Source organism: Salvelinus namaycush, chromosome 3 (genome assembly GCF_016432855.1).
Source record: "Salvelinus namaycush isolate Seneca chromosome 3, SaNama_1.0, whole genome shotgun sequence".
NCBI classification, from domain to species: Eukaryota; Metazoa; Chordata; class Actinopteri; order Salmoniformes; family Salmonidae; genus Salvelinus; species Salvelinus namaycush.
Genome location: NC_052309.1, coordinates 13,218,628 through 13,230,273, shown reverse-complemented (window position 1 = coordinate 13,230,273; position 11,646 = coordinate 13,218,628). Strand labels below are relative to the sequence as shown.

General features: G+C 46.3%; 1 protein-coding gene across 1 annotated transcript; it reads left to right on the top strand.

The window, feature by feature from the left end:
• Positions 1 to 367: 367 nt before the first annotated feature.
• LOC120044805 (hypermethylated in cancer 2 protein-like) lies at positions 368 to 2,183 on the top strand. The gene is made up of 3 exons (XM_038989477.1): positions 368 to 586; positions 828 to 1,761; positions 1,801 to 2,183. The coding sequence occupies exons 1-3, from the start codon at positions 368 to 370 to the stop codon at positions 2,181 to 2,183; spliced, it is 1,536 nt and encodes a 511-aa protein (XP_038845405.1).
• The last annotated feature ends 9,463 nt before the right edge of the window (positions 2,184 to 11,646 follow it).

Genomic DNA, 11,646 nt, shown 5'->3' with positions numbered 1-11,646 from the left:
CAAAAAAAACAATTTGAGGTTATTTTTACCAGGTTTTTGATATTTGTTGGTATTCGTTAGTGGGTTGGTGGTTAGTTTATCGCATTGGTTATCTTTCTTCCTTCTGCCAGTATGTTGTTGAGGCCTATCTTTGAGGAAAACAGTGTGATGGTTTCAGTGTGAGCAGAGAGCTGTAATGTATTGGCCATACTTGGGCAACTTTTTACATTTCTTTTTTTAGGCATCCTGGGCATTGCAAGAATTTCAGGAGCACGTTTGGACCTGCAGGAGTTTAAATTAGTCTAAGAACATTAGTGGTTGTATTTCTTTGAGTTCTCAGAACTGAACTCTCCCTCTCTCCCCAGGTGTGTAAACCAAAGTGTGTGTGATGGAACAGCAGAATCATTCAAAGCAGCTGCTTCTGCAGCTGAACCAGCAGCGAGCCAAAGGATACCTGTGTGATGTCATCATCGTGGTGGAGAACGCGCTGTTCCGCGCCCACAAGAACGTCCTGGCGGCTAGCAGCGTCTACTTCAAGTCGCTGGTCCCCCACGACAACCTCATCAACCTGGACACAGAGATGGTCAGCCCCTCCATTTTCAGACAGGTGGGTCACTTGACGGGCAGTGTCTCACTGACCGCAGTCACATATACAGACATATTTGTATTGGACTCTGTCATTCATATAATTGAATAGCCACGGACAGTACACATTAATCAACGTTTTAGTTTCCACATCACTGCTGTGAAGCCTAGCTCTTTTATCTGCATTCTGATATCAACTTGCTGTGAAACAAATTGCTCATTGGGACATTATAAAGATTACTCTCTACCCCCCTTTCCTCTAGGTGTTGGACTTCATCTATACAGGTCGTCTGTCCAGTTCTGACTCCGTCAGTGACCACAGTATCTCGTCTCTCCTGATCGCCGCCTCCTACCTCCAGCTGACTGAACTGGCTGCTCTCTGTCGCAGGAAGCTCAAACACAACGGTCAGACCCCCTCCAGCTCCAACAAGATGACCCCCTCCTCTTCCACCTCCCCAACCTCAAATGGACACACCCCTGGCCCCCTCTGCCTCTCCTCCACCCCCCTCCACAACCACCAGCACCATAACAACCACTCAGGGTCCAAGAAGGGGAGCCAGAGACCGGGCCAGGAGGGAAGGCTGAGAGAGGATCTGTCCGAGAAGGTGTTTATTTCGGGGTCACGCTGTGCCTCCCTCAGCCCCTCTGGAGAAGGTAGGAGTAATGGGCTGGGACTGGACCTGTCCAAAAGGAGTCCGTCAGAGAGCACTGCCACAGAGGAGGTGTCCCCCAGCAGTCTGCTCCAGAGCTCTTCCCCCCACTCCTCCTCTCTCTCCCCCACTCCCACTCCTCCCACAACGTCTAGTGCCAAGCCAGAGCCTCCAAAGACCTCCACAGACCTCCAGCCCAGAGCCCCTCGCAAGAGGCCCCGAGGTGATAAAGTGACCCCAGAGCTGGAGGACGGAGAGGTGGATGGAGAGGAGAACGGTCTAGATCAGAGTGAGGGGAGCGGGCACAGTGGAAGAGGAGGAGGAGGAGGAGGAAGAAAAGGGAGGAGAAACGGAAACACCAACTACATCTACCGTCAGCCCCAGCCAGGGTTTGAGCCAGGTGTGGGGGACAACCTGTACGTCTGCATCCCCTGTGGGAAAGGCTTCCCCAGCTCAGAACAGCTCAATGCCCATGTCGACACACACACCCACGACCAACTCTACCTGAAAGACGAGGAGGAGGAGGAGGAAGAGGAAGAGGAATGTGGTGGATACTTGAAGGACAAAGATCCGGACACATGCCCAGATGACTCTGCATCAAAGGAGGTGAAGCCTGACGCTGAAGAACCTGGGCATCTCTGCACAGTCTGCAGTAAGAGCTGCAAGGACGCGACATCACTACGGCAACACGAGAAGAGCCATTGGCTGAACCGGCCATTCCCCTGTAACATCTGTGGCAAGCTGTTCACTCAGCGAGGCACCATGACGCGCCACATGAGGAGTCACCTGGGCCTCAAGCCCTTCGCCTGCGAGGAGTGCGGCATGCGCTTCACACGACAGTACCGCCTCGCCGAGCACATGCGGGTCCATTCGGGGGAGAAGCCGTACGAGTGCCAGCTGTGTGGCGGGAAGTTCACCCAGCAACGCAACCTCCTTAGTCATATGAGGATGCACACCTCGCCCTCATAGAGGACACTTCACCATCGTCACTGCAGCTGAACCACAGCTACCTGGGTTCTATTAGGCTGTCTACCTCATCTTCAGATAACTATCTGGACCCTCTGTTACCCATAGTACCTCCTCACCCTTGTAAACACACCTGGGTTCTACCTCATCTTCAGATAACTATCTGGACCCTCTGTTACCCATAGTACCTCCTCACCCTTGTAAACACACCTGGGTTCTACCTCATCTTCAGATAACTATCTGGACCCTCTGTTACCCATAGTACCTCCTCACCCTTGTAAACACATGGGTTCTACCTCAACTTCAGAAACTCACCTTGAAATGAATTACCTCACCTTTATAACCACTCACCCCGAGTAACTTACCAATATTTTCAACCTCTTAACAACTATCACTTATACCCTCACCCTCGTAACAACGATCACCCATACCCTCAACTAGGGATTCATATTTTCACGAAAACCTACCAAGTTTCAATACTGGGAATAATTGATATTTATCCCAAGAGTCCCGGGAAATACCGCAAACATTTGAAGTACCCATTCTCAAGCCTTTAAAACCAAGATATGTCACTATGCCTGGGTTCTCCCAAAATAAGATTGTCGCTGTGCCACAATGCCGGCTTGGCTGCGCCACTGTAAAGGTTTCACAGCAAGTGAAACTGATATTTAGTAATGATAGAGTAACTTTGATCACCAATGACATTGTTGTGAATTGCGAAACAGGCTGTTCATGAATTCTGAGCATTATCATGTTACTCAATTAATTTAGCCCAGGACTACTGCTGAAATATGCTATCTCGAGACAGAGCATGCTCAGGACCCACAGAGCGCACCCAGAGTAGGCGATAGCGTTGTCGAATTATACAAACTTTGTAACAGCAGTCAAACAAAAGTCAAATGACTAAAGTTGCTACGCTTGTTAACCTCCAACAAATGACAAAATATCTCCTATTTGTCAAAATGGAGTTGATGATTATACAGATAAGAGGTCAGCTCATGAATAACTAGTAGTTGAAGAGAAGAAATTGTTTAAAGATCATAACGGGGACCATACTCTCTACTCTCGTACTGTTTGTTGATCTCACATTCTGTACCGACGCTCTCATATAGTCAGAAATACGAAACAGGTCAGAGAAGCGGGGGAAATGTTCCAGGTATTTTGACATGCTTTGTTTTATTTTTTATTTATTTAACCTTTATTTAACTAGGCAAGTCAGTTAAGAACAAATTCTTATTTACAATGACAGCCTACCCCGGCCAAACCCTAACCCGGAAGACGGTGGGCCAATTGTGCGCCGCCCTATGGAACTCCCAATCACGGCCGGCTGTGATACAGCCTGGAATCGAACAAGGGTAGTGACGACTCTAGCACTGAGATGCAGTGCCTTAGACCGCTGCGCCACTCAGGAGCATAAGCAGACATGCATTGGATTACAGAATAAAGTTAGGAATTTTCATTCGAGACGGGAGTCAAGATTTCTGGTTTCAGTGGGATTATTGGGACTATAGGAAAATAGCCTAGGCCTGAGTCAATAGCCTGAGTCAATAGATAATACACTTGAATTTGGCTACATTATTCCATTCTAAATGTTTCTGATCAGTGATAAATGAATAAATGAGCTACCACTTCTACTTGTCCAGCCAAGATAAATTAACCAAATATATAGACAGAGATTCAGTGAAACAAAATCACATTGATTGATTGACACAGGATTTTTGTCGCGAGTAGGACAGGCTACTATGCGAGTGAAGAGCAAGCAGACTTGTATAACATGCTAGCAACATTTTCTGATCAGCTAATATATGAGCAAACTAGAGTAAAGATGATCATTAGCACTCACCTCAACTTGACTAACATTTCCCCAGCCTACCAAATATCCAAATGGAGATTCAGTGAAAACAAAAATGTGACATTGATTGATTTATCTAGACGAGTACCCCACGCTTGTCTCGAAGCAGTGCGATGGCACTGTCTCAATTAAAACTGCTGAAATTATCATCTAGGTGACCACACACGACTATTGCTTTAAGTTAGTATAACGGTTGGATATAACTTTGGCAGTTTCAGTGTAACCAAGAATTTGATACATGCAACAAATTTGCTTTCGCCTACTTTATTCTAATATTTTCATCATTCAGTTGATCATAACTAAGGTGTTTTCCTCTCTGCGCTTTTTCTAGTCCTAATGGCTGTTTCCCCGTCTCCTCACGGTGCTGCCCACCTCCGCCACGTTGTTCCTAATGGCTATTTCCCCATCTCCTCACGGTGCTGCCCACCCCCGCCACGTTGTTCCTAATGGCTGTTTCCCCGTCTCCTCACGGTGCTGCCCACCTCCGCCACGTTGTTCCTAATGGCTGTTTCCCCGTCTCCTCACGGTGCTGCCCACCCCCGCCACGTTGTTCCTAATGGCTGTTTCCCCGTCTCCTCACGGTGCTGCCCACCTCCGCCACGTTGTTCCTAATGGCTGTTTCCCCGTCTCCTCACGGTGCTGCCCACCCCCGCCACGTTGTTCCTAATGGCTGTTTCCCCGTCTCCTCACGGTGCTGCCCACCCCCGCCACGTTGTTCCTAATGGCTGTTTCCCCGTCTCCTCACGGTGCTGCCCACCTCCGCCACGTTGTTCCTAATGGCTGTTTCCCCGTCTCCTCACGGTGCTGCCCACCCCCGCCACGTTGTTCCTAATGGCTGTTTCCCCGTCTCCTCACGGTGCTGCCCACCCCCGCCACGTTGTTCCTAATGGCTGTTTCCCCGTCTCCTCACGGTGCTGCCCACCCCCGCCACGTTGTTCCTAATGGCTGTTTCCCCGTTTCCTCATGGTGCTGCCCACCTCCGCCACGTTGTTCCTAATGGCTGTTTCCCCGTCTCCTCACGGTGCTGCCCACCTCCGCCACGTTGTTCCTAATGGCTGTTTCCCCGTCTCCTCACGGTGCTGCCCACCCCCGCCACGTTGTTCCTAATGGCTGTTTCCCCGTCTCCTCACGGTGCTGCCCACCTCCGCCACGTTGTTCCTAATGGCTGTTTCCCCGTCTCCTCACGGTGCTGCCCACCCCCGCCACGTTGTTCCTAATGGCTGTTTCCCCGTTTCCTCATGGTGCTGCCCACCTCCGCCACGTTGTTCCTAATGGCTGTTTCCCCGTCTCCTCATGGTGCTGCCCACCCCCGCCACGTTGTTCCTAATGGCTGTTTCCCCGTCTCCTCACGGTGCTGCCCACCCCCGCCACGTTGTTCCTAATGGCTGTTTCCCCGTCTCCTCACGGTGCTGCCCACCCCCGCCACGTTGTTCCTAATGGCTGTTTCCCCGTCTCCTCACGGTGCTGCCCACCTCCGCCACGTTGTTCCTAATGGCTGTTTCCCCGTCTCCTCACGGTGCTGCCCACCCCCGCCACGTTGTTCCTAATGGCTGTTTCCCCGTCTCCTCACGGTGCTGCCCACCCCCGCCACGTTGTTCCTAATGGCTGTTTCCCCGTCTCCTCACGGTGCTGCCCACCTCCGCCACGTTGTTCCTAATGGCTGTTTCCCCGTCTCCTCACGGTGCTGCCCACCTCCGCCACGTTGTTCCTAATGGCTGTTTCCCCGTCTCCTCACGGTGCTGCCCACCTCCGCCACGTTGTTCTCAACACCAGTTTAAATCAATATAGCCTACTGTTATCTAGAAATCTGGCATTTTTTTATTCTGTGATGTCGGACCAGGCCTGTGATCAGGCATTAGCTCACTGGCTTGGGTCGGCCCGGGATCTAATTTTAATTTCTGATGAGAACTCTAAACTGGATTCGGGTCTTGTGTGCAATCCGGCATTTGCTTTGCATTTATGACGACTTTGTGTAAAGAAAATATGCTAGGCTTCCATGTGACTAGGCTAAAGGCTTCCATGTGACTAGGCTAAAGGCTTCCATGTGACTAGGCTAAAGGCTTCCATGTGACTAGGCTAAAGGCTTCCATGTGACTAGGCTAAAGGCTTCCATGTGATTAGGCTAAAGGCTTCCATGTGACTAGGCTAAAGGCTTCCATGTGACTAGGCTAAAGGCTTCCATGTGATTAGGCTAAAGGCTTCCATGTGACTAGGCTAAAGGCTTCCATGTGACTAGGCTAAAGGCTTCCATGTGACTAGGCTAAAGGCTTACATGTGACTAGGCTAAAGGCTTCCATGTGATTAGGCTAAAGGCTTCCATGTGACTAGGCTAAAGGCTTCCATGTGACTAGGCTAAAGGCTTCCATGTGACTAGGCTAAAGGCTTCCATGTGACTAGGCTAAAGGCTTACATGTGACTAGGCTAAAGGCTTCCATGTGACAACCTGTTTGGATAATGTACCATTTTATTTTTTGCCAATCTGCTGCTGTAGATGTTGGGCATTTGGTGGAATTGCATTACTGCGACATTGGGGGAAAATTTGGTAATTTCCCAGGTCTTGTCACAATTTTTTTTCTCGGAAAATGTGACAAGTAGTCCTGGGACAGTCCCAGGATCCCAGTTACCAGTGTTAATCCGTACCCTCAACCTCTTAACAACTATCACCAATACCCTCACCCGCTTAACAACTATTACCCTCATCATGGCAACCATGATTCCGTACCTCTATTTGAGAACTGTTCCTCATCTTACTAATACCAACCATTACTTCACCCTTAGAACCCATCATAAATCCACATTCAGCCAGCCAGCCAGCTGTTCTGGCTATCTCAGGGTCAACACACCACACCTCCTCGTCTGACATAAAACCAAAGACGCCTTCCTCCCCATCCCAGGTGGCTCAAATATGTTTTGATGATGATAGCTTTTAGCATCCAACCAAACTAGCCCTCCCAGGGTGTCAGTCCGTGCTGTCGTTCCTCCAGGCTGTTGTAGCTGTCTCTCGCTGGCCAATGGGGGACCTCATTGGCTCTCCTGCCTCATTATCAGACACATACTGGACCCCAGGCATGACTGGCTAACAGTCACTAATATTATGTTCTCCAGCTAGATAGGACAGGTGAGTCAGCCTAGCCAGTGTGCATATAATAACTTATCACCTTTACATACACTGCCTGTTGAAAACATGGCATTATTTGAAAATGATCAGGGGTGTTCTAACAGCAATGTTTACTTTATTTGTAGTTCATAGGTCAGACTTTGTAGTTTAACTTGGGGGTAAAATGTTTGAGAACTTAGTTCTGCTTTTGTGAATGTTTAGACTGGGTATTTCTACTTTAAGGGGTTTGGGTCAGGTAGGGGGGGTTCTTTGTCATTTGAGGCATCATACTCTGTTGGTACTGTCGTTTTGTCTGCGTTTTTCCTTTAAAAGGCTGGACTACTGCTACTAGCCCTGTCACACTGCTACCTCTTCACTCTTCAGATTAACCATTTAATAATACTTTCCCAGTATCCCTGTATTAAGTTTGCTTTTGGTTTTCAACAAGTTCCTCTCGTCTGTTAATGCTGTGAGGAGGGGTGAGTATTGCTTCCTGGATAAGTGTTACTGGTACTAGTGTAGGAGATTGTAAGGTGAAATCCAAAGAGAAAATTATTGCAAACTAACAACAACTAACGTTTTTCAATGTCAGTGTAGTTTTACCGATGCTATTATGTCCACTCCTAGTTCCACACAAACAGCCACGTGGTAGGAATGACTCATGTTGATTGGACCAACCTCACCTCATTGCCTTACTTTGTCTTCACTATGTCCTCAGGAGGACTACATACGTGTCATTTCTGAACATCTAAGAATGTGTTGTAATTGCTTCGTTTTAGACTAGTAAGTGCTTAGTTTTAAAATTCTCTTTCCTACATGTTTATCACTTAAGTGTTGAAAAAAGTCATTTTTACTCCAGAAAGGTGTACAGAACTCAGGAACATTGATGTCAGGGTCTGGCATCCATAAAGTACATATCTACACTTATGAGTTCCGTTAAACTACAAAACTCTGGTTGTTTTGGTTCAGGCATTTAGAATGTCTACAAATGAAATGAAAGAGCAGAGAGAAAAAGATAAACATGTTTCAGCTGTGAGGGTGATAACTCTAAACCATATCTTCAGGGATGGTTCCTCACATTTTAACTGAAGAACCCTCCGCTGTGTTGTCAAACTGTCTGTACTGTCAGAAAGCAAAAACACTAGTTTCCTAAGCAAGAGATTTTTTAGAGGAGGTGGGTGGTGATTATCTTCTTTCAAATAACTTCTGGATAAAAGGTAGAGGTGTTTAAAATATATTATAAAATATTAGTTCTTGAATGTTATCAGCATGCATTGTATAAAAGATACAAGCTTGTTCCAAATCAACAGACTATTTTCTAAACCAAAGCACATACTGAACGACTGACGGCTTGTGTGGCGTAAAGTGTGCGTGTGTGGGAGCGTGATCTCATTGTTTACATAAACCTAACAGTCAGACCTCAGGCAAGGAATCGTTTTTTCACGTCTAAAAACAAAGAAAAGAACAGCATTGTTTATTTGCATGTATTGTTGAGCCTGTAAACTTAAGTATCCGCATGTTATGAAAATATGATGAAGCCATTTTTGATATCTTGTTTGTTGTTGATTGTTTGTTGTGACCAACCAAATGTTTTACGAAGGGGTAGAAACATGTGTAAAGGGAGTAGGCTGTAATATCAAGTTAGTTAGTCTACAACTCATTATTTTTAAGAATAGGAAATATTACCTCAGAGTACACCAGTCAGGGATTTGGTCACAAACCCTTTATCCAGTTAGATTATTCTATTTATCTCTTACTGTCTCTCTCTTATTAAGTAAGTTGTTGCAGTCACTTACAGACAGTGTAGTCTATTGATGAATGTATTTATTAGTTGGATCCTGTTTTAAACCGCTTTATGATAACTCAGTGGATGATAGTCAGGGGCTTTATTACTTTGTTACTGCTAATACAGTTTAGGGAGAAAATATGTTAAAGGGTTAGTTAACCCCAAATAGCTTGACAACCACTCTGTGTGAGAATGTCAAACCATGATTTATTGGGTGAAATGACCCTTTAAACATGATATAGCTATAAATCAGATCAAGCTCCCAGCCCAAGACACTGGAGACAGTGGGAATGTACTGCTCCTGTGGTATAGGTGTTTTGTACCACTTTTACCTCATCCAAAGCATGTAGAACACAAAGATGAAATGTTTTTTATTGTGCTACATTGTTTCCTGTTTTTCTGAGAATGTAATCTGTGTTGTTGTTGTCATCTGTTCTATAGGTGGTCTTATCCATTGGTATGGGACCACTGACTCCTGGTACAGATGCAATATGTATTGTATTCTACAGAAAGCATTGGTTTTGTCAAAGCAACTTCTGTTAAAGGCTGGTATTGTTACTATTACAGAGACGCTTCTTGTTTAATCTCTATCTGAAAACCAAAGGTGTCTATGGCAGCATTAATATGTACATAGTCACACGTGCCACTACTAATCCAAACCAAGCCACTTATGAACTAAACCAAAGGCATTCTAAGGCAGCAGGTCTATTCATATAATTCCTAAGACTTCTGGGCATGAAACCATGTCAAAGCTGGCTCTGTATTCATTTACTCTGTCTTTGTACAACTAGTTTCTCTGTTCTACTAAATATTTGTTCAATTATATATATTTTTTCTCAGTCTTCAACATGCTTACTGAGAAACTCCAAAGTTCAATTCCTCAGAGCTTGTGTTCAGGAGTTTCTTGATCTGTGTGGTTCTCGCTGCACCACCATGTGATTCAACACAATGTCATGATTCAGAGTCCACTGGTTAACCTGCAGTCTCTTAATGTACAGATATGAGTGTCATCTTTATAAAGATCTTTTCATTAAACTTGATTGGAAAGAACTAAATTATTCTTTGTTTTTCTTTTGTGGTGTGTGTGTCGGGGGGATTTGTCACTGGTGGTTATTGATGGGGTGCTGGAGAGGGCAGAAAGGGGAGGGGAAGGGTCCAGACTAGGGGGGCCCTGTTCCAGTTGGGCATGGTTGAAGGGTGGGTTGGGGTTGGGGGAGGGGGCATGGGGCAATGTCTACCATCTGTCTATTGTGCCCAAGTCAAATAGGCTTTCCTTCAGCAGACTGATCTCTCTCTCTCGCCAGCCCTCTTAGGTCCGTTATCACCAGGGTGAGGAGAATGCTAGCCGCGATGTAATCAACCTAGCCCGCCTCTCGTGTCCCTTGTGATTAGAGTTGGAGAATTGGTCTGAAAGTAGTAGTACACTTCAATGTTTCATTAGATGTTTTCAGTGGAAAGAATGGCTGTCGTTTTGGTCATAGCCTGCCTGTTTATCTTGGTGTTAACCCTGTGCACCCCACTTAGCTACTCACCCAACACACACCCTTGCCCCTGTGTCATGTCTAGATGTGATACCACTTTTGTCAAATTGATGTCAAAAGTTGAATTGTTTTGCATTTTAGATAACCCTTTACCTAATGTTTTGTCAAAAGCTGTATCCCTTGGAAACAACTTTGCCCCTGGGGGAACAGAGTGGTTCATAATGTGAGGCCCATTTTAAGCCCCTCCCCTCCTGGTGTCACATGCCAGTTGACCCTTGAAGGGGTCAAGGTTCAACACAATAGGCTGCATTTTGTTTCTAACCCCTCCCTACGTCCTCCTTTCATAGCCGTCGTGACCAAATATGGCAGCAAGCAGGGATACATAATTAGATGCATTTCAATCTGAGGGTCGGCGTGAAGGGATTTACATTTTGGAGGGACAGGCTGCTGGTTGGAGGGGGTTTTGTGGTGCTGAATCCAGAAAAGAGCAGTTAAAGCTTGAATCCTTAATTGAAAAATAACAAAGTGGCCACCTCGCCTCTGTTTTGGTAAAGAGCTGAGGGATGTGCCTGGAGAAATGTAACCACTCTCAAATATATAGACAGAGCTATGGATGCAAGGACTGACCATCCATGATATCACAAATATAGCATTAACCATGTTTTGAGGCTATACAGTGTTTGTTTACATTTACATTGTTTACAGTGTAAAACTAGCTTATATTCTGGGTTCTGATGGGGTACAACAGTTGAACTAAGCTCAAGGCATTTCTAAGTTATATTCTTCAAGAATCCATGGGTATATATAATTAATTTATAAGTCCAAAAATGTATGAAGCAATAAAGGATTCTAGTTTTAAGGGCCTGTGCGAACTCGCCTTTGTTTTGGTCATCGAGCCCTGTTGGTTGAACTGTTGAGCTTGTTCCTCAGCTACTTGGAGATTAGGGTTTAAAGAGGTTATGTAGAAGTAACAACCTCTCACTCTAGTCGTAGTGGGCAGAAAGATGTGTGTGTACGGTGGGGGGGGGGGTCTCTGAACTTCACAGCTGCCCTGAGGACTGAAAGGGCCTCTGCCCCCACACACACAGCCCAGCCCCCCCTCACCTCAGTACCCAGGCCCACCACTAAAGGACAAAGAGGGTTGGTTGGGCATCTGGGGTTAGGGTGGGTGGAGGTCCTCAGTGGGCAACAAAAGGATGAAGGGAGAAACAGAAGGATGGAGAGCGGCGGACAAGAACTCATAACATCTG

Bases quoted from the DNA above. Each gene is read 5' to 3' on its own strand.
- LOC120044805 (XM_038989477.1), top strand. From the start codon at position 368: ATGGAACAGCAGAATCATTCAAAGCAGCTGCTTCTGCAGCTGAACCAG. The intron at 587-827 runs GTGGGTCACTTG...CCTTTCCTCTAG, and splicing joins GCCCCTCCATTTTCAGACAG to GTGTTGGACTTCATCTATAC. The intron at 1,762-1,800 runs GTGGATACTTGA...ACACATGCCCAG, and splicing joins GGAAGAGGAAGAGGAATGTG to ATGACTCTGCATCAAAGGAG.